General features: G+C 35.6%; 1 protein-coding gene and 1 long non-coding RNA gene across 3 annotated transcripts; one reads left to right on the top strand and one right to left on the bottom strand.

Moving 5' to 3' along the window:
- The first annotated feature begins 14,447 nt into the window (after nt 1-14,447).
- LOC145166886 (tubulin alpha-4 chain-like) lies at nt 14,448-16,511 on the top strand. Of its 2 annotated transcripts, XM_079085937.1 has the most exons (3): nt 14,448-14,677; nt 15,136-16,202; nt 16,285-16,511. In XM_079085937.1, the coding sequence occupies exons 1-3, from the start codon at nt 14,585-14,587 to the stop codon at nt 16,496-16,498; spliced, it is 1,374 nt and encodes a 457-aa protein (XP_078942063.1). In that variant the 5' UTR covers nt 14,448-14,584; the 3' UTR covers nt 16,499-16,511. The 2 variants fall into 2 exon arrangements, with proteins under 2 accessions (XP_078942063.1, XP_078942062.1); XM_079085936.1 differs by having other exon boundaries at nt 14,450-14,677; nt 15,136-16,511.
- A 2,708-nt stretch (nt 16,512-19,219) lies between these two features.
- LOC145166887 (uncharacterized) lies at nt 19,220-21,134 on the bottom strand. The gene is made up of 3 exons (XR_013740779.1): nt 20,761-21,134; nt 20,639-20,683; nt 19,220-19,325 (listed from the first exon to the last, which is right to left on the bottom strand). It is a non-coding gene; the product is annotated as an uncharacterized LOC145166887 (long non-coding RNA).
- Between the last annotated feature and the right edge of the window lie 1,548 nt (nt 21,135-22,682).

The raw sequence follows: 22,682 nt of genomic DNA on the forward strand, positions 1-22,682 counted from the left end.
TGGAGGAAATGGATTCACGGTTGTCTAGCTGCATCGATGACATCAGTGTTGGTTAATGGTTCGCCAACAGATGAATTCCCCACATCTAGAGGTATTCGGCAAGGAGATCTTCTGTCTCCTTTCCTTTTTATTTTAGCGATGGAATGATTGAGTGTGGGGATTAAAAGTGCATGTTCTAATTCATTAATTAAGGGTATTAAGCTACCAAATGACGGGCCTTTGATCTGTCATCTCTTCTATGCGGATGACGCTATCTTTGTTGGCGAGTGGTGCAGTGAAAGTATAAAAAACTTGTCTCGTATCCTCAGATGTTTTCATATTTCATCGGGTCTTAAAGTGAACTTTTTCAAGTCCAGATTATTTAACATTGGCATATCTACACAAGAGACTCAATGTATGGCGTGAATATTAGGCTGCATGGAAGGGTCATTTCCGTTTACCTATTTGGGCGTCCCAGTCGGGGCAAATATGTCACTAAAGAAAAATTGGCAGCCCATCATAGATAAGTTTCGAGTTAAGTTATCAATCTGGAAAGCCAAATCACTCTCATTTGGCGGGCGTCTCACTCTGATAAAGTTTGTTCTAAATAGCCTACCAACTTATTATATGTCATTATTTAAAGCACCACAGGGAATTATCGATCTCTTAGAAAAGATAAGACGTAAATTTCTATGGGGTGGAGATGATGCCAAGTCAAAGATACATTGGGTGGACTTGTCTAAAGTAGTAGCATCAAAAAAGGATGGAGGCTTAGGAGTTGGAACTTTAAAAGCTCAAAATATATCTCTACTTACGAAATGGTGGTGGAGGTTATTAAACGAGGGGGGTTGTCTATGGAGGGAAGCAATTGTAAGTATCCATAACTTAAGAAAAAAAAAACAGCCTCATACATTGTAAGAAAAACATTCAATGGTGTATGGTGTAACATCTATAAGGCGATTTGTTCCATTGACGAGATGAACCTGGATATAAATAAGATGTTTAAGCTCGTTCCAGGATGTGGGGCGAAAATCCTATTTTGGAAGGATACGTGGTGTGGAAACCTTCCTTTTTCAGGTCCGTTTCCCAACTTTATACAACAAGAAAAGGGTCAAATGTTGCAATTTAGAGGATCGTCTCTCCGCTAATAGCTTTACCTGGAAGTGGAAGCAGGAACCAAATGATATCACTTCACTAAATGAATTATTGCAACTTTACACAACCATTGGATCGATGGAGGTGCCTTCTCAATCATCATTTGGTTTTCGATTCATGCCGAACCCGAATAGCTGCTTCACTGTTAACACAATGAGGAGAATTCTTGACTCAAAACTTATACACTATAAAGGTCCTGTTGTTTTCTGGCCCAAAACAGTCCCATTAAAAGTTTGTTGCTTTGTGTGGCTGGCAGCTTTGTCGAGAATCCCTGTGGCTATCGAGCTATCTGAAAGAGGAGTAAAGGCCCCCAATCAAATGTGCCACTTATGCAACAAATCACCTGAATCTGTTGATCATCTTCTTGTAAGTTGTGAATTTGCAATGGGTGTTTCTGAATGGGTGTTCAAATGATGTGGGATAAGAACTCAACAATTCTCCAAGGTGAGTGAGTTCATTAATTTTGCAGCTTCATGGGGCAATTGTCCAAGGAAAAGAATAGTCGTCAGCACCATATTGTCCTGTCTACTGTGGAACATATGGAGGGCAAGGAATGATAGAATTTTCCAGGATTTGGGAACTTCTTACACAAAAGTAGCCGATAATATCATCTCGTTATCGTTTCTATGGTGCAACCACACGAGTAGTAATGGATGTGGAAGTTGGTTGGTTGGTGTTGCTCGCCATTTCTTCATCTTACTAATGTTGTCTTGTAAATAGTTTGCAATTTCCTTTTAAGCTTCTTGTACTACTTCTGCGTTTTAACTTCTTGCTAAGCGTAGTCTTTTGCTTTGGTTATTATATATCGTATTTGTTGTTAAAAAAAATGAAGGTTGAAGTAATTGATCTAAGGCTAAGATGTAAGATATTCATGAAGCAACTACTCAAATCGATAATGAACACAGTTCGAGCATAAGCAATATTGTAAGTCGCTAAAATGTGTGTGTGGAACATTGGGCACCGAAATTATTGTCAATGTCAAAGACTACTCGATCAAGTACATACAACCCTCTTAATATCAAAAGAGATTCCTTGATGATTTGGTACCCTCTTAATTTCTTTTCACATGCTTATCACTAGATAGAAATAAAATTTTGAGAAATTAAATATCTTTCTACATTTTTTCTATCAATCTTTCTACTCATTTTAAATAGTGACATATGTCATATTAGTGTATTTAAATATTATTAATTTCATTAAATGCGACACATGTCACCGTTTATCATGAATATGAGAATTGATAGGAAGAAAATGTAGAATAATATATAATTTATATAAAATTTCAATGGATCTCTCTTTAAATATGTTGTTTTTTGATTTTGTATTAAACTACAACCATATATTAGTAGTAATTACTCTAATTTTTCAAGCCAATTTACATGTTATTTTGATTTGGATTCAATTAATTTCTTTAGGAGTTTCATTTTTAGTTTACACAAAGCTAAGCAACTGTTTGATATGGGGTTCTATATATTCTCAATGAATTATATGAATTCACTTTTTTAGGGTGAATATAAGTTGTATTTAGGTCTTTTGTACAAGGAAACAATAACCAATATTTAACTTTAGTGTTTAAAATTGGTAGATAAAGTATTATTCAAAATTTTTTATTAAAAGATAAGTTTTTTTTTTTCAGAAGTATAAAGAGAATATAATACAAATCCTCATTTTTCTCTTTGCTGTGAACATTTTTCTATTAATTAGTCTTCTTTGGCACCATTTTATTTTTTTTATCTTTGTTTAGCTGTCTTCTCCAATGCCATTTATTGATCCATATATCAAGAACCCTAACTTGTATTTGGTTTGGAAACATGTATATTTTCTGCTTCTATTTGACTTTCATTAATGTATTGGTGGAAGGAAATAGAGTGGCAATGGCATGTATTTGCTGCGGAAACAAGATTTATGGTGCATATATATGTTGTATTCACATATTAATCAACAAAAAACGCATAAATATTATCTATTTGTAATAATATTTGCTTATAATTTTGTACAGAAAATAGAATGGTAATGACAAGAGGTAAATGTGTTTTTTCTATCATAAATTGGATTTGATACAATTATATGCTTTTAGTTCTTAATTATTACGTTGATTATTGTTTTCATTTTTATTGGAGATTAATTAATTCGTATGATCTTATTGGACCAAGATGCATTTGTTCAAAGCATAGGAAGCAACTCAAAACTTTAAGGTGGACTGGAGTTCGATTGAAGACGCTTACATTTTCTTTTATTTGTTATCATAGTTATGACATATTGACATGTAAGAAAATCATTAATTTAAAAGACAAGTAATAAAATTTACTTGTTTTATTAAAGTCGTAAACAAAAAACATTCTTATTATAACCATGTTTGATCATAGCTGTTCGCCTTGTTGGCATGTCAATGGTAGTGCGTGGAGATTTTAGATCAACCACATGAGGTTTTGAAACTTCGATCCCTTTCTTACCCCCTTAGAATTTCGCTTACTTTTCTTCTTATTCTCACTAGATTTGAACTTCTATAATTCAAAAGGTGAATATACACGAGTCAAAGACCTTAATCGGAGGAAGGTTGGCACATTTATTGATAAACATGGAAACCACATTGAAATGGCTACATGTTTTATTTGGCTTCTACAATAATATTTATTGTCTTTTGAAAGGGGTAAAATACTTTGTTTCACTCTTATGATTAACGTTTGTACATTCTGAAAATAAATCGATAAGTTTTTTGATTTTGTATGAAACTTTTTTTTTGAACGGCGGCATAAAATTAAAAACTAGCAAAATCTAAAGAATTACAAAGAAGAAACTGCTAATTTAGGATTTTGCAACCAACCTATACAACTAACAAAGAAATTTTGTTTCCTATCATTAATCCAAAAAAAAAAAAAAAAAAAAAAAAACGATTGAGAAACTATAAAATCTCATAAGACCGCCTTCAAAGGCTTCTTATGACTAAATAGTTGTTTATTCTGAAAAGACCAAATAGCCCACAGGGAACGGAAGATCCAACTCCCACCAAGTAGGCAAACACTTCCATAAATCAATCGGCATCTTGCACGTGAAGAAAAGATGATTAATAGTCTCCATATCATTATTGCAAATCAGAAAAAACAAAAACCCAATATCAATACATCTTCTATCCAAATTGACTCGGGTAGGTAGCTTATTCAACCCAAGTATTAATATCAATGAATTAAAGACCGCATAGAAGCAACGGTGAGACCATCAATCCATCGTTACCATTCAAAGACCACATCCACTCATCCCTATAACCTGTTCACTCATCAACCCGTTCAAAGACCATATCCAATCAGTATAATTATGTATATCCGACCTATTGTAAGACTTCGTTTCACTTATGATGAAAATTATACTTTTTCAGGTAAAAACATATTTTTCTCATATTTAAAATAAAAAACTTAAGAAAAATTGTAATAAAAGTTATCATGATTATTTACGATACAATATTTCAAATCTACCTGATGCCAGCCAAACATACCAAGGACCCATTAATCACATGTAATGTTGATGGCTTCTTGCCCTCTCTTTCAAATCTACCATCTATTTTATTTTTGGATTTTCTAACAATTATTGCTGTTATTTTCTAAAAACGATTATTATTATTATTAAACTTCACAGCTGTTATTGTATTTAAGACTAAATTGACTAAAATTAATATGACAAAAGAAATCATTAATAATTTTAACTTTTAATTTGATCGATCTGATATCTACGGTTTGTAGGAAATTTTTGGGACCTAACATGGAAAATAACTTTCTTTTTTAATATTATCTTCCTTTCACAATATTTTTGTCAATTATTATAAGTAGGCCATGATTGTTTTAACAAATAAACATAATTATTGTAAATAGGTAATGTGTATCTTTCCAAATGTATAAAAGAATTCATTGAAATGACCACTTTTATTTATTATATTTAACATATTGTCATATTTTTTAGAAATAAAATGACCATACTGTTCAAATTTTGTTTAAGTATCGAAGTAAATTATTAGTTGCGAAATTACATTTTCTCACAAAATCATAAGTATCGAAACAATTTTTTTTTGACAAAAATTGTTTCAAAAAATTATTTAGAGTTCAGAAGTTAATGATTATGGTTGGGTCTTTTTATTTTTTTAACAGCAGCATAAAATTAAAAACTAAGAAAAGCTAGAGAGTTACAAAAAGGAAATTATTAATTTATAATTTTGCAACCAACCTATCCAATTAACACAAAGATTTGGTTTCCTAGCAGTAATAAAAAAACGATTGAAAAACTATAAAATCCCATAAGACCGCCTTCAAAGGCTTCTTATGACTAAACAACTGTTTATTCCGAAAAGACTGAATAACCTATATAAGAGTAACTCCCAGAACATCCATGTAACATTCAGTTTTGAGGTATGTTTGATTTTTAATTTAAAATTTGACTTCGGGAGTCGCCACGACGTGGGGAAGGATAGCCATGACATGGCGAGACATTTTCTAGTTGCGGGTCTCTTTTGGCTCGCCACGATGTGGCAAGGAAGGCCACGACGTGACCGCCGTTGACCTTTCAAACCCTAATTTTTTTGGGTATTGCACCTTATTTAAAGGAATGAGGAGGCTAGGGTTTGCTCACCCTAAGCCTCCACCACCCTCTTTTACTCAAAAGAAACTCTAATTCCTTTTCCTCCATTGTTGAAGCTTTCTTGAGTGCTTTTGAGAGATTTTGAAGGAAGAAGCAAGAAGAAGTAAGCCAATGATCAGCAAGAAAGTCCTTATCTCCCTTCCTAGCTCGATTCTGGACCTTGTAAGTTTTCAAGGCTCCCACTTTTTGATAATAAGTTGCTAGATCTTGGATTTTGTTCCATTTTCATTATATAATCTTCTTAGTTGGGATGGTGAGATTTCATAAAGGTTGCAACTTTATGAATCTTTGGATCATTTGGAGTAGTTCATGGGTTGGATCTGAAGTTTGGTTGGTTGTTTGAGCCATGCATAAGTTTTTGGCCATAAACCCCATTTTGACCTAAGTCGAGTCCAAGATATGCGTTGGACATGCATGTCTAAAAAACACCAATTTTAAGCTCTTTTGGAGCAAATGGGTTTGAGACTTAAGGGATTAAGTGCTTCTTGGTTAAGCATATGACATGGTTGTGCTATATAGACCTAAGACTTGAGATCTAGACCTCTTGGTAAGTCTCAAGGGATAAATGTAGAAACTTTATCCATTTAGACAATAATAATGATCAGATCTGGACTTTGGAACCTTAGATTGGATGATTCAATTTAACCCATTAAGATACTTTGAACCCAGTGCTCACAGCGTGCCCTTGGATGCTACGACGTGGCGACTAAGGAAAACATGTATGTTTTGTCGTTTGAGGTCGCGAGTCAACTTTGACCGTTGACTTTGACTTTTGACTTACGTTGACTTTTGGTCAAACCCCTAGTTTTGGAAGGAAAGCTAAGGGTGTACTTTGTACGGCTGTATAGGTGGTTTATTGCATATGTATTTGCGGCAGTAGGAGCAGTAACGGTTGATCATCGTTTGTTATAGGGGTGAGTAAAAACCGAACCGCAAACCAAAAAACCGCATAAACCGAAACCGAAATGAAAACCGACGGTGCGGTTTTTATTTTTTGCAAATACCGAAAATGTTCGGTGCGGTGCGGTTTCTAGTCTTGCAAAAACTGCAAAAAACCAAATATATATATATATATATATATATATATATATATATATATATCTTATCTATGGATGATTGTATATTTTTAAGCATACATATAGTGATATTTACAGGAACAAAAAGCGTTTACTATATTTCTTAACATTTAAATATGAAGAGTACTAGTGATGATAATATCATTTTTGTGAATACATTAATTGATATTGTCACATATACCTGTGAAACAAATATTATATTTAACTCATATTATATTCAAGCATTGGAAGCATGTTGGATGAATGATTATTTCATTTGATTTCAAACCAAGAGGTGGTGGTATCGGTTCATCTCCAAGATAGCATTTGGCCTTTAATTTTGTCAGGCTTATAAGAGTATCCCGATCGCCTTTGAGATAAAACCTTTACCATTCTCAACTTTTATACAAATGAGTCAAGTATATGGCTTTTAACCCACATCTTTGAGGTGTCCCACATTGTTTGGGATGAAAAATCTTGAGCTCCTACTCTCTATATAAAGTTTCTCAAGAATGATTAACACTCCCCATCTGAGTCAAAGTAACTCGTTGAGTTACCTGAGTTTTAGTAAAAAGGTAAAACAAAAACCAAATAAAAATAACTGACAAAAAACCGCAAAAAAACCCGAATTGCAAAAAACCGCAAAAAAACCACAAAAACCAAACCGCATAAAAACCGAACGGTACGGTTTCTAAACTTCAAAAAACCGAAGTTGCGGTTTTTGGTTTGGTTTTGCCCAAAAACCGCACTGAACTGCACCATGCTCACCCCTAGTTTGTTAGGCGAGTCTCTTCATTGTACTCATAGGTCGAAGGCACCAATGTCGACCCACTAGATTACGTTGTAGGATGATAGTTGTTTTTATGACACTTGCTGATATGCCTGTATATGCTTGTTGAATTTGTGACTTTTGCTGATATGATTGTATGCTTAGCTATAGGGGTGAAATAGACCCAGTACCGATAGAAATATACTGAAGGGGGTGAAATAGACCCAATACTGGTTGAAAGATGTCGAAAGGGGTGAAATAGACCCAATTTAGTTTTGAGCTGTTATGTATGCTTGGTGTGTGGTATTTTGGGGAAAATCACTAAGCTTTGTGCTTACAATTTTATGTTTATGGTTTCACGTATTTCTTGCTCGAAAGGGAATGGCCCGACATGATCGCACCGCATCCACCAACATTCCGCATTTTATAACATGATTTGTACTCTGATAACTATTTTATACATTATCACATTTTGATGGATTTTGGAATGAATGGATGATGTTTCTGTTAGTTTAAAAATAAAATTTTTACATAGTAATTTTTGGGACGTTACAATCCACACACAATCTAATAGGCTTCTTAGAACGATAATCAATCAACCAACACATCCAATCTCCAAAATTACAAAAGAACAGAAGATCCAACTCCCACCAAGTAGCGAAACAATTCCATAAATCAATCACTATCTCGCACGTGAAGAAAAGATGATTAATAGTCTCCATATCATTACTACAAATCGGACAAAGAAAATACCCAATACCAATACCTCTTCTATCCAAATTGACTCGGGTAAGGAGCTTATTCAACCCAAGTTTCCACAAAAAAATATTCACTTTAATGGGAACCACACCATTCCATCTAGTCGAATTAACATCCACAATCAAAGTATTAGCATCAATGAAAGACCGCATAGAAGCAACCGTGAATCCATCATTACCATTCAAATACCACATCCACCCATCCCTATGATTAGTCAAAGTCACCATACTAATGCATTTACGCAAAGCCGAATACTGCACAATCTCCTCCCCATCCTTCGGTCTTCTTCTCGAAACCGAAAAGCAATCAAGAATATGAATATGATCATCAAAATTACAATTTTTTTCGTCATCCAATGTATACACTCGTGGGAATTGATCTTTGAGCGAGTTTTCTCTACACTAAATATCATCCCAAAAAGAAGTGTGCATCCCATCCCCCAACCTACGAGTACAAGCTAACAACATATTCATACCTTTCTACTTCAAATGCTTAACCGAATTGAGAAAGCAATACAAGGACTACAACTAGAATTCGGTAAACGCTCAGCACCAATACACCCATCTAAACCATAAATCGTCTGAACTACTTTCACCCATAAATCATCTGGTTTTGATCGAAAACGCCAAACCCATTTGAACAACAAAGATCTATTTAATGCAAAAACACTACCAATCCCCAGACCACCCTAACTCTTACTTGCCAAACAGTTGTTCCATTTAATCCAAGTCATCTTATGTAGGTAATGATTCCAATTGTTTGTGCACACCAGCTAGGATTTTATAGAGAGTCATATACGATTGGAGGAAGATTTCCAAGCACCGCTTTAATCAATGAAAGTCGACCACCAACAGACAAAGTACGAGCTTTCGAATTAGAGAGTTTATAAATAAACTTATCTACAACTCCTTTCCAATTTTCACACCGACCCATATTACTCCCAACTAGAACACCAAGATAAGAAAACGGCAAAGGAGAAGCCCCATAACCTAAAAGCGCAACCATCTCATTAACTACCACCTCAAACACACCCACACAAAGAATCTTACTTTTATGGATGTTAATTTTAAGGCCCAAGACTAAGAAAAAAACATCTGAGAAGACACACCAAATTACTAGCATTTCTTTAAGAACTATCACCCGGGAAAGTAACATCATCAACTTACAAAAGATGAGAAAACACCACACTAGAATGCCCCAACACCGCTCATCTGAACAAACCAATACGCTCAGCCTTACAGATAACATCATGAAGACCCTCCATAGTTAGGATAAATAAAAAATGTGACAACGGGTCACCCTGTCTAAGACCCCGACATATCTCAAACTCATCTGTAAGGAACCATTAACAAGAATAGAAACCCTAGCATTCATAAGACACCCTAAAATCCATCGCCTCCACTTATAACCAAAACCCAATTTATCCATAACCAAATCCAGAAAGTCCCATCGTAAGGAATCATACGCTTTCTTAAAATCAACTTTAAAGACAAGAAGGCTTTGTTTATGCTTACGATACCATTCCATAACTTCATTCAAAATAAACAGACCATCAAGAATATTCCTTCCAATAATAAAAGCAGACTGCTCCCGACTAACACAACTCCCAATTTGTTTTTATACTTTTCAAAATGGTCTGTAACATCCCAAAATTTAAGACCAAAATTTCGTTTTGATTAATTAAAGACCGTTTAATAAATCTTGCTCAATCATTTAATAACATTCTTAATAAAACAATTATCAGAGTTTTAAATCCCAAAGATCATCTAGGGCGGAAAACATGGTGTGATGCGCTGCGATCGCCCCGAGCTCCTTCCTTGGAAAAACGTTAATACCTGAAACAAATAACTGAAAACCGTAAGCACGAAGCTTAGTGAGTTCCCCCAGATACCACATACCATACATATAAACTGATCCATACATGCCACACGTAACCATGAGCCATACATAACAAACATATCCATAGTCAAGTAAGGTGCTATGTGCCAAACATAGTCTTGCTGTATTGCCACGGGCCGCACGTGGTCTTTCTTGTCAAGCCTGGGGGCCACTCCCTGGGTCTTACATACAAGTGCCAAGGGCCACCCCCTGGTCTTCCATGCAAGCATCACAAAGACAACTATACATACTACTCTACTAGGCTACTCAGCATACAGTGTGCCAGGAGCCACCTCCTGGTCTTTCATTCATAATAGCATACAATGTGCCAGGAGCCACCTCCTGGTCTTTCATACATGTTGCCTAGGGCTAACCCCCGGGTCTTCCTACCATACATAATAACATACTGTGTGCCAGGAGCCTCCTCCTGGTCTTTCATGCATAATGCCTAGGGCTAACCCCCGGGTCTTCCTACCATACATAATCTAAATGGGCCGGCATTGTGGCCGTAGACCCATACAAACAGTGAGGAGACTCACCTCGTACTGCTGACGTTGCTGATAACCCTCTGGCTGCTATCCAACAACTCTTCGAACTGCTGCTCCTCTAGCTCCCCGAGCTACCGATACCAATAATAGAAACACTTAGCCTAACTGTCCTCAAGAAGTCAACTAAGTCAACTCTGGTCAAAGTCCCTCTCAAGGTCAAGGTCCTGGTCAAAGTCAACCTTCCAGTTGACTCGACTCGTCGAGTTGTTCTGCCAACTCGCCGAGTCCATGCTCTTCAAATCCCAAAACAACCCCGACTCCACTCGTCGAGTCTAGCGAGAACTCGACGAGTTCTCCTTCATCTAATACTTCGGGACTATCTTCAACCGACTCGCCGAGTTCATCCTCGAACTCGTCGAGTTCATCATCATTGTATGAATATCTAGGCCATGACTCGCCGAGTTGTATGAACAACTCGTCGAGTTCATCTTCATAACTAAGAAGATTGTCTTGGACTCGCCGAGTTCCTCTTCGAACTCGTCGAGTACTATGATCTTCATGTCTATTACGGACCCAGTCTGGCTGAATCCTTCACTACTCCACCCACTGATCTGAATCATAACAGAAGGGTTTGGGTTTACGACCCGACTCGTCGAGTCCATGAACGGACTCGTCGAGTCCACCTTGTGACATCTCTATTCTGTCGATTACAGTCCATTCCAACACTTCCAACTCATAGATCTAAACTCCTAATGCTAGCATTGCACGTAAAGTTGCTAACTTTACGTGCATGCAAGGTGCTATGAGGCTAGAACACTCAATCCAAGCTACAATGAAGGCCTAGGTCATGAAATGGGACCTTAGCTGGATAAAGCCGACAACTTTGAGCTTCTAAAGCTCAAGAGTGTCCATATCTGTTGTCCAATCCATCCTCAAAGGCTTAATACTCAGATTCTACTTGGAAATGATCCAACTGTGACAAAATGGCAAGCTAGAAAGGGGATCCATCAATTGAAAGCTCAAGGTTCAGACTTTTTACCTCCTAACAGTTTCCAAGTCGATATGGAGGCTGGATCTACTCTTCCTTCCTTGCTCCTTTCCCTCCAAGCTTCCAAGATGCACTCTAAAGGCCCTTAATCTTCTCAAAAGCTCAAACAATGGAGTTGGGTGGCTAGGGTTTTGGGTTCTAGACGAGAGAGGCTGTAAATGAACCCTAGGGAAGAGAATAAGATGCTTAAATAGGGTACCAAGTCCCGTAATTAGGGTTTACAAACCCAGACCAGACTCGCCGAGTCCACTCGTCGACTCGCCGAGTCCACTCGTCGACTCGCCGAGTCGGTCACTTAATCGTTGACATGGAACCCGCTCCGACTCGTCGAGTTCTTCCTTGGACTCGACGAGTTGACCCCCTTTTGACTTAGGGTTTTCCTTCCTTTCTCGGCCTTTCTGATACTGGGTGTTACATGATCTTAATAGAAGATCCATATGTATGGCCATATATCTATATTTTGATAAAATCTTGTAAGTTGTTTTACAAAACTTGGCAAGTTTCGAAGTATAGGAATATTTTTGATTAAACTAGGAAATGATTATTTGCACATTGTTAAGGTTTGAGTTAACATCCAACCAACAGTTATCATCCAACCAAAAAGAAGGTAATGATGATGACACGCCATTACCTAAAACATTTGGTCCTAAATACTATCTCATATGTTGTTTGCCTCTATCCTAGTGATAAAGGAGTGCTCGAGCCGGTAAAGCCGAGAAGCAACCTTAAGCAACATATGAGAAATGATGAACTACAGGCTAATTGTGATTATAATCACACAAGTTGTCATTCAACCAAGAAGACTTGATGTGCAACAACTATTAAATCATGGAAAAAAACAAGGAAATATCTTAATATGTATGATTAAGCAATGATAAGCTTCATGCCAAGCCAACATTCAAACCATTTACCCGATTGTAATGATTAAGCGTGATTGAAAATGTTGATTCGAATTATTTGTTTCAGTAAATGGCGGACCTAGAATGTAAGATCCCCCATATACAAAATTCCATAAAGCCATTATTATAAAGATTCGGGAAAGGTTGTATACTTATTGGTTCGATGGAAACTAGGATAAAAGTATTTTCGAGATTAATCTTTCACATGAGTTGTCATCATCTAATAAATTAATATTTATCTTTGAACAAAGTGTAAGAGATTTATGGCATATGTAAGGAAAATGTATATCATGTACATATTCATCTTCGTTGAGAGTAATGAGATTTATGGCATATGTAAGGAAAATGTATATCATGTACATATTCATCTTCGTTGAGAGTAATGAAAAACTAAATCTTAAGAGTTTTGAAGTCTCTTTCTCACATTTACACTTGCACATAGCTAGTCCCACAACTTAGACCATATAAAATCTCTTACCTAAGCTAAGAATTTCTTGATATTAATGGTTTTGAGTAACCTTTTAAACCCTAATCCCAAATGTTTATAAGTTTTAGATTCAAATCAAAGAAAAGGGGTTAAGTGGAATGTTACATACCTCGTATTATAATCTTGAAAGGACATCTACATCTTTAAGTTTGCAAAACACCTGTATTAAAACCTTTCATATTAATTTTTAAATTAGCAAAACACCTACATTAAGTCATTTCCTATTAATTTTAAATTAATCATAGTTAATATAATTATAAAATCCTTTAACACCTAATGTTAGGTTTTACAACAACAAAAGAACTAAACAACGAGTTGAATAACAATGTTTTGGACATCATCTTAGTTTCGAACATGTTCTCGAGCTTAAAACATGGAGTAAATTACACGAATGGTCCCTATGGTTTGGGGTAATTTGCACGTTTGGTCCCTAACTTATTTTTTTAACTCGGACGGTTCCTACTGTTTGTTTTTGTTGCGCACTTGGTCCCTGTCTTACCTAAAAAGACTATTTTGCCCTTGATTTTTTAATTTTTTTTAAATAAACACATCACAACCCCACTTCCACCTCACATTATCTTACCTTACATACCTTATCTTATTTAAATAAATTAAAAAAAATTAAGGGCGAAATAGTCTTTTTAGGTAACACAGGGACCAAGCGCACAACAAAACCAAACTGTAGGGACCTTTCGAGTTAAAAAAATAAGTTAAGGACCAAACGTGCAAATTATCTCAAACCATAGGGACCATTCGTGTAACTTACTCTAAAACATGTTTTTTAAACTTCAAAATTCATCGGTATCTAAATGTAACATGTTTTTAATTATTATACAATTTTCATATACTAAAACAACTAAGAAAAAACACGAGAAAAAAAAGTTTTGAAACTCTTCTACAAATTTCAAAACTCATTTTGTTAAGGCAAACTTGAAATATTCCGTTGTGGAAAGCATTCACTCAACAAATGTAGAGCCATTCAATAAAACCGACAATTGACCTAATTTCAAAATATGGTTGTCATTTCTATATCTCCATGAAAAGCTATCAAATTGTCAAAAGAGTTTACGCAAGATATTTGTTGACTACTTATACAAAATTGTTCAATACTCCAATAGTTATGGATGCAACACTTCATATGAAACTATGAGTTATGAATAAAGAAAAAAAGTAATAATAACAATTAACAAATAATAAATTTTCTTCTAATTAAAGTTCAACGGTTAAATTTGGAGGATAAATCCCGTTCTGCCTACAATGTTCTTAGCTGGCACCCTATGCAGATGAGCGGCCTATAAAATCCCCATTTTTCACAATCCGGATCTCACAATTCAAATCAATTGGAGAGGCGTCTTAATAAACGCCCTTCAAATTTCTCTCTTCTGACTTTCAAAATCCCTAAATCCCCGATTTCGATCTCTTTCTGTTTCAATTTTTTGCGAAAATGAGGGAGTGCATCTCAGTTCACATCGGACAGGCTGGTATTCAGGTCGGAAACTCCTGTTGGGAGCTTTACTGCCTCGAACATGGAATCAAGGTAACCATTTGCTTAATTTCTTATATTAATTTCCGTTTTACAATCTAGTTTCTTTGATCTAGAGTTCAGAAACACGATTTGTGATGCATTTACTAGTTGATCGGATTTATTTTCTTCGTTAATCACTTGTGTTAGAACTTAGAATGCTTACTCTGATCTATTCGATAGTTTTTCAGATACATGATTGCTTGTTCTTCCTCTGTTACTTGATCAACAACTTACGATTTCTATGAATCGCGTTTTATAATGCTGATATTAACCGAAGGATAGTTCTAAGATTCATGATGATCGCATGATAAGTTCTTTCGATTACTTTATGCTAATGCGATTGGTTGTAATTTTCAACTATGACTAAATTTGGAGATTTCAATTGCTATATGGAAGAATACGCGTACTTCTATATCCACAAATTTCTTTTGTAGTTGAAAATTTTCATTAAATTGTTATATTTTTTTCAGCCTGATGGCCAGATGCCAAGTGACAAAACTGTTGGTGGAGGTGACGATGCATTCAACACCTTTTTCAGTGAAACAGGCGCCGGAAAACACGTCCCCCGCGCCATTTTTGTAGATCTCGAACCCACCGTCATCGACGAAGTCAGGACCGGAACATACCGTCAACTTTTTCACCCGGAGCAACTCATCAGCGGCAAAGAAGACGCCGCAAACAACTTCGCCCGCGGCCACTACACCATCGGAAAAGAGATCGTAGACTTGTGTTTAGATCGCATCCGAAAACTCGCCGACAATTGCACCGGTCTTCAAGGCTTCCTGGTGTTCAACGCCGTCGGCGGCGGAACTGGCTCCGGTCTCGGCTCGCTTCTTCTCGAACGTCTCTCCGTTGACTATGGTAAAAAGTCAAAGCTTGGGTTCACGGTGTATCCATCGCCACAAGTTTCCACCTCCGTCGTTGAGCCGTACAACAGCGTCCTCTCCACCCACTCTCTCCTCGAACACACCGACGTCGCCGTCCTTCTCGACAACGAAGCCATCTACGACATCTGTAGAAAATCTCTCGACATCGAACGCCCGACGTACACTAATCTCAACCGGTTAATTTCTCAGGTAATCTCCTCCTTAACTGCTTCTCTCCGATTCGACGGAGCTTTAAACGTCGACGTTACCGAATTCCAAACGAATCTCGTCCCATACCCTCGAATCCACTTCATGCTCTCATCCTACGCTCCCGTCATCTCCGCCGAGAAAGCCTACCACGAACAATTATCCGTGGCGGAGATCACAAACACGGCGTTTGAGCCATCGTCGATGATGGCGAAGTGCGACCCCCGGCATGGGAAATACATGGCGTGTTGTTTGATGTACAGAGGCGATGTCGTTCCGAAGGATGTGAATGCGGCAGTGGCGACGATTAAAACGAAGAGGACGATTCAGTTTGTGGACTGGTGTCCGACGGGGTTTAAGTGTGGGATAAACTACCAGCCGCCGACGGTGGTTCCGGGAGGGGATCTGGCGGAGGTGAAACGGGCGGTGTGTATGATTTCGAATTCGACGAGTGTTGCGGAGGTGTTTTCGAGGATTGATCATAAGTTTGATCTTATGTATTCGAAGAGGGCGTTTGTTCATTGGTATGTTGGTGAAGGGATGGAGGAAGGTGAGTTCTCTGAAGCGAGGGAGGATTTGGCGGCGTTGGAGAAGGATTATGAGGAAGTTGGGGCGGAGTCCGGCGACGGTGATGAGGATGAAGGTGAGTATTGATGATGATGATGTGTTTGTTATATGTTTTTCTTTTGTGTTTGTATTGTTTTTTATGGATTTGGATTTGATTTGTGGAGATTGTTGGTGGTTTAGTTGGATAATATAATTGTTTGTGAAAATATTATTGGATTATTTAAAAAGGTATTATGTAGAAAAAATAGTGTTATAAACTAACAATATGGAATTGTTAAGAGTTATTATTATTTTTTTTAACCATCAAAAATTTTAATATTTGAATCTTCTATCTCTATATCTATTTATATCATATCATACTATATTATTATAAATGAAATATTTTTCCTTTCACCACATTCATTTGAAATTCCTATACCACATTCATTTGAAACTCCTATTACTTTTCAATTTCTTTTTAATAATAACTAAGAAAGAGTCTGTGCGTTGTATGGGTTAGACTTTTTTTTTATGGGAGAATTTCATATATATCTTTACAAACTTTAAATATTACTTCTATATCCTTATAAATTTAAAAATTACATATATATCATTCTCGAACAATAAAATTTACATTTATATCCAAACTTATAATTTAATTTGGATTATATCAATTTGATATCAAAAAATTTATTTAAAATACAAAATACCATATAAGTTTACCAAAATACCCTACCTACATTAAATCAAAAATTAAAGATTAGGCGTGATACATGTCTTATTCTCCTAATCGCTTTTGTTTTGAGTCCATTCTATATTACTTTTTCATTCTGAATATAACTTGTAACACTTGTTGAAAACCTCAAAATAGATGAGTCTATATAACTCACTTCACAAATTGAAGACATATTCATTGTTAGCTTTTTTTCCTTCATCTAACACTTTATTTATTTATTTATTTTTTTTTTTGCATATTTAGGGAACAAACGAACAAGTAAATTATACCGAACTTTAGACAGTCACTTTTGCTTCTTTTCTATATGTAAATCAAAACAAACAACTCAAATCAAATACAAGAAAAAATAATAAAGAAGCACAAAAGATGAGATAAACACATTGACCCAATGATCATGGGATCAAGCGTTCCAAGCAGTACTACAAAAACTTCAACCAAAATTTTCAAAACTTATAGAATTTACCTGCTACCTGCTCTTGTATAAATACTAAATCCAAAATAAAAAAAATTCAAAATAAATACCTTTTCATAACATCCATATTACAAGAAAAAATCCTAGTAATAGTATAAAAAAAACCACTAAGCACAATAATATAAAAAAGCACAGCACATTAATGCAGGTCAATTTGGCTAGACATGAGTTTCATGGACCTTTCAAGTATTGACATCCATGGAACAATACCCCAAAATTAGTGCCTTCATATGCAAGTGTGCTTATAGTATCAAGACTCTAAGAGGTTATATCAATTGTAACGTTGCACTGATCGCATGTATTTGGTATAAATAAGATTCAACCATTATAGAAGAGATACTAATCAAAGCGGCACATAATTGATACCCTTTATAACTTGTGATGAAGATAAGATATGTATCGGATGAAGATAAGATATGTATCAGAGGATATACGTATCAAAGAAAGAAGATTATATATGTATTATGTATCAGAGGATATACATATGAAAGAAGATTATATATGTATTATGTATCAGAGGATATACCTATCAGAGAAAGAAAATTATATACGTTTTGACTGAATGAACGAGATAAATATCACGCCTAATCTTTAATTTGAGATTTAATTTTGGGAGGGTATTTTAGTAAACTCATATGGAATTTTGAATTTTAGATAAATAATCCAAATTAAATTATAAGTCTGGATATAAATGTGAGTTTTATAGTTTGAGAAGGATATATATGTAATTTTCAATTTTGTAAGGATATAGAAGTAATATTTGAAGTTTGTAAGAATATAAATGAAATTTTCCCTTTTTTTATTGATGTTAGATGGGTCAGATACATGAAAATCCAACAATATGTTGTAGAGCAAAGAGGTGATTCGTGGAATTTATGACTTTTACTTTTCTTTTACCGAGTCTGTATTATATTTGCTAATGAATCATATGGAGAGTGCATAATTAAAAAAAAGGGGAAATGACTTATTAGGGTAATTAACTGTTGCCCTTGTACTCAATTGGTCACTTTCCTTTTTTTTTGTATCTCATTTACCATTGAACTTGTTGTAGGTGTTCACAGAAACCACTGGAACCGGCTATTGAAAGTTTCCGGCAATTTCTTATCTCCGGTTGTCTTCTCCGGCGAGCCTCCGAAAAAAATAAGATTTTCGACGGATCATTGGGTCTCGGCTTGATGACTTATAACAGCAACAAGCAGCAGGAGGTGGTAATGGTGGTTAACTGGCGGCAAAAGGGAGGTGGCAGGTGCGTTCCGGTGATGGCAGGAGGAGGTGGCAGGTGGCTTGCTGCCTGCGTCCCTTCTTCCTTTTTCTGGCAGCAAATCGACAGGAGGGAGAGAGGGGAGGGTGGAGAAAGCTAAGCAGCAACACCGGCGGTGGATGCCGCTTGGATGACAGTCGAGAAAAGTCCGCCGGAAAAACTCATTTTTGTCGGAGGCTCGCCGGAGAAGACGACCGGAGAGTCGCCGGAGATAAGAAATTGCCGGAAACCTTCAATAGCCGGTTTCAATGGTTTCTGTGAACACCTACAACAAGTTCAATGGTAAATGAGATACAAAAAAAAAGTGACCAATTGAGTACAAGGACAATAGTTAATTACCCTAATAAGTCATTTCCCCTAAAAAAAACAAAAAATATTTTTTTCTAAATTTTTAGTGTCTAAATAGAAAATCAAAGGGAATGATATGATCTAATCAAACAAAGCACATGCCGACCATGTGCATAGTGACTCAATTTTGTTTTACTTTGCTGCTTTACAAATGATCTTCTACCACTCTTTGCACCTTCAATATAATTGTGGTCATACTGATAGTCAACGTGGATTGCATCCATCTGCAAGCAAACAGAGAACCATCAATATAACATTTCATACGGACAACAGTAAACATTCGTACATTTTGACAGCAAGATTTTACAACTAACAGATTTTGCTAGCAACAATTTGATCAGATTATGTCATTTTGACATCAATTTGTTCTCAAATGCTTTACACCTTTAACTTATTACGAGTTTGCTCCTTTTATCACTGTATGCATTCACAAAGTTTTTCAGTTGGGTGTTGTGCATAATCATAAAGAACACTATCGACATAGTCTTGTATTGTAAGATTACTTCATTGTAAAAAAAAAGCATTATACTTCCATTCTTTTTTTTTATTAGGATATTCTACTTTGATAAAAAAAATACCCAATTATAGCAGAGAAAATTGCTTAGTATTTGAATAACATTCTATAATTTTGTAGATTTTTCAAAGTACAATGTTGTGATAAGAGAATGAAAGTATCATATGCTGTAATAAACAATGATATGAAAGTAAGAAACAATGAACATAAAGTTTCCATACCTATTCCTCCATTCTCTTTTCTATCTTTTTCAAATACTGCCCTATCAGAGACCAAAAAAATGAAATAAGGCACTTGATGATCATATACAACCAACCCAACCTGTTGTCATTGTTCAAGGGGCAATTAGGGAAACATTACATATCTTAACAAACAAATTTGATGAATGATTCTTACCTTTGACCACTTGGTTAAAGGATCGAAGTTGATAACTCTATTCAACAAAACACCATTTAACGTTTTTTTTTTCAATTTATGCAACGATGTTTTATTCTTTCACAAATTTATGCAAAAATATTTCATTTTTTACCAAAATATATAACGAAACAAAGAAAAAAGGATCATACTTGTTTCTGGAAGCTTTAAGAGTATTTCTAGAAGAACACCTGAAACATTGTAAAATCATAGATTTTCCCCCAATGTCATTACAAATACCAAGCTTTATTGCTGCTGACCGATCACTGATTCTAGTTGGGATTCACATCGAAAACGAACTCATCTTTTTACCAAGAACATAAAAATAAAATAAAACATTAACATAAGATGAATATAATTTTATAGAACAAAATTTCAATGGAACCGGAACGGTCAACAAAAGGTTTGACCATGTTTACTTTCTTTACTTCTTTTCTTTAGTAATATAAATGTGGACATAATTTAAAAAATTCACATAAGCACCTACTGATGATAAAGATCCAATATGCAGTTGACCAAAATACCCCTACATCCTACTCCCGGAATATCATATATGCATTTGTGTAGTTGATTTTACAACAGATCATGATATGAAGTGATTTGACATACCTAATCTTTGCAGTAAGGTCAAACATTTTGCCAATGAAGTCATCTCTGCAAAAATAAGCGAGATGAGATGCAATGAAAAAAGTATGGCAAACTAAATGATGAGAATAATAATGGAAACGTACCTGAAAGCCACTTCTTCATTCTAGCAACCGGAGCACCGACAATGGAGTATGTGTTGTGAAAAATAGTCAAAATCTCATAATCATTTAACAAAATCCAGATTCTTAATAAAAAATACTTTGTTTCAATTAAATACATGAAGTCAACGTCTAAAACCAATTAAGTTATAGGATTCATGTGAAATAATTATTAAATCACTCTTGCTAGAAAAGATTAGCAAAAACAAAATATTACTTACAATATACCCTGACTTCTCTCATTTGTCCTATTTCTTCTTCTGAGATGGAGCACTAACAAAATCTGAATCAGATCCTAGTGTGAGCTTTTTTGTCTTTGATGTTTTGGTCTTTACTCTTTCGAGGAAGCTAACTTCAAGCCAAATGTGTGGTTTCTGTGGATTGGACTTGATTACGATTGAAATGGTAAAAATAAGAAGTGAATATAAAGTAATAGAGAAATGAAATACCTTTTGATGAGAATGTCTATGACTCGTCTTAAACTGTAACAAATGTTTGCTCCTTCTGAACTTCTAGCTGCCAAAAACCAAAGTATCTTTAAAGTCATTTTTAGTTTCAAAACCTCCATCCTTCATCAAGTTTTTCAATATTAATGACCTCTTTGGAGTTAAGTGCATGCCCCAATGGCTTAAGAAGCAATTGATGCCAAGATCCATAATGTACTCTCTGTGACAAGAAAAAGGGAGAGGAAGTACGAACAACCCTAGAATTAATATTAAACCCTAGATAACCAAAGATGATTATATGTAAAAAAATTATCACAGAATCCAAAATGAAGAGAGAGGAAGAAACATATAGGGCAAAAATAAACAGGACAAACCTTCTCAATTTCATTGGGTGTAATCGGTTCTTGTAAGTCAGATGGTGAGGAGCCGGCGAAGGTTGTGTGGAGGAAAAGAAAAATGAAATCGAAGAGCAAACAACTTTTAATCGACCCGAACATTAAACTGACAGATTGTTGTTATGTCGACTGAAGCGAGACAACCGCTCCAAACCATGGAAGCGATTATATAGTGGAGTTTCACACGATTTCAGGTAATTTACAAACATCATCTGCAAATTAAAACGGAAAAAAACACCTACATGGAATCATTGATTAATATAAGAGAAAGGATTTGGGGTTTGGAAGATGAGACGGCGGTGAAGGCAGGTGAAGGTAGTATAAGTTTTAACTGACCGGTGAGGGCTTCCAGCAAGGAAGAACTTTGGTGGACTGGAGCAACAAAGAACGGTAAGTTGACGATGGTGGTTGAAGGCGGTGGGAGTAATGAGAGTGGTGCTATCGATGTGTTCTCAATCGATGGCAAGGTGGAGGTACACCAGTGAGGGTTTCCAGCGACACAGAGGTTTGGTGGAGCGAGAATTAGAGGAGAGTAGATTTGGGAGAGGAAAAAATGAGTGTTGATGGAAAGATCGGGAAACAGTCGTGATTGGAAGATAGGGGCGGTTCAACGCACATGGCGTTTTCAGGTAGCAGGTCAAAACCAAGTCAAGCCCAACTATCAATGCAGCAGGGGCCAAAACTTAATTTATGAAAGCTGTGAGTATAAAATGCCTAAAAAGTGGTGGTGGAAAGCTAAAGCCTTAAAGTATACTGTTAATAAGGTTAACATCTCATGCGCTTTAATATGTATATATAATTATAAGTTGGTTAATAAGGTTAAATAAATATCAAAACTAAGATGTAATCATATATAAACTAAATTTCAATATTAAAATAATATATTTACTTCTACTTATAAAGTTATGTTTTTTTAACTTTTAACATATTATGCTTAATTTATTAGTTTTAATATAGTATTGGATGTAAACCATTATTATTTTAATGATACAATTTTGGAATAATTTGTATAAAATACTTAAATTATTAATTTAAATATAACATTACAGGGCAACTTAAATATAAA

This window comes from Lactuca virosa, chromosome 3 (assembly GCF_052849685.1).
Source record: "Lactuca virosa cultivar CGN04683 chromosome 3, Lactuca_virosa_CGN04683_v6, whole genome shotgun sequence".
NCBI classification, from domain to species: domain Eukaryota; kingdom Viridiplantae; phylum Streptophyta; class Magnoliopsida; order Asterales; family Asteraceae; genus Lactuca; species Lactuca virosa.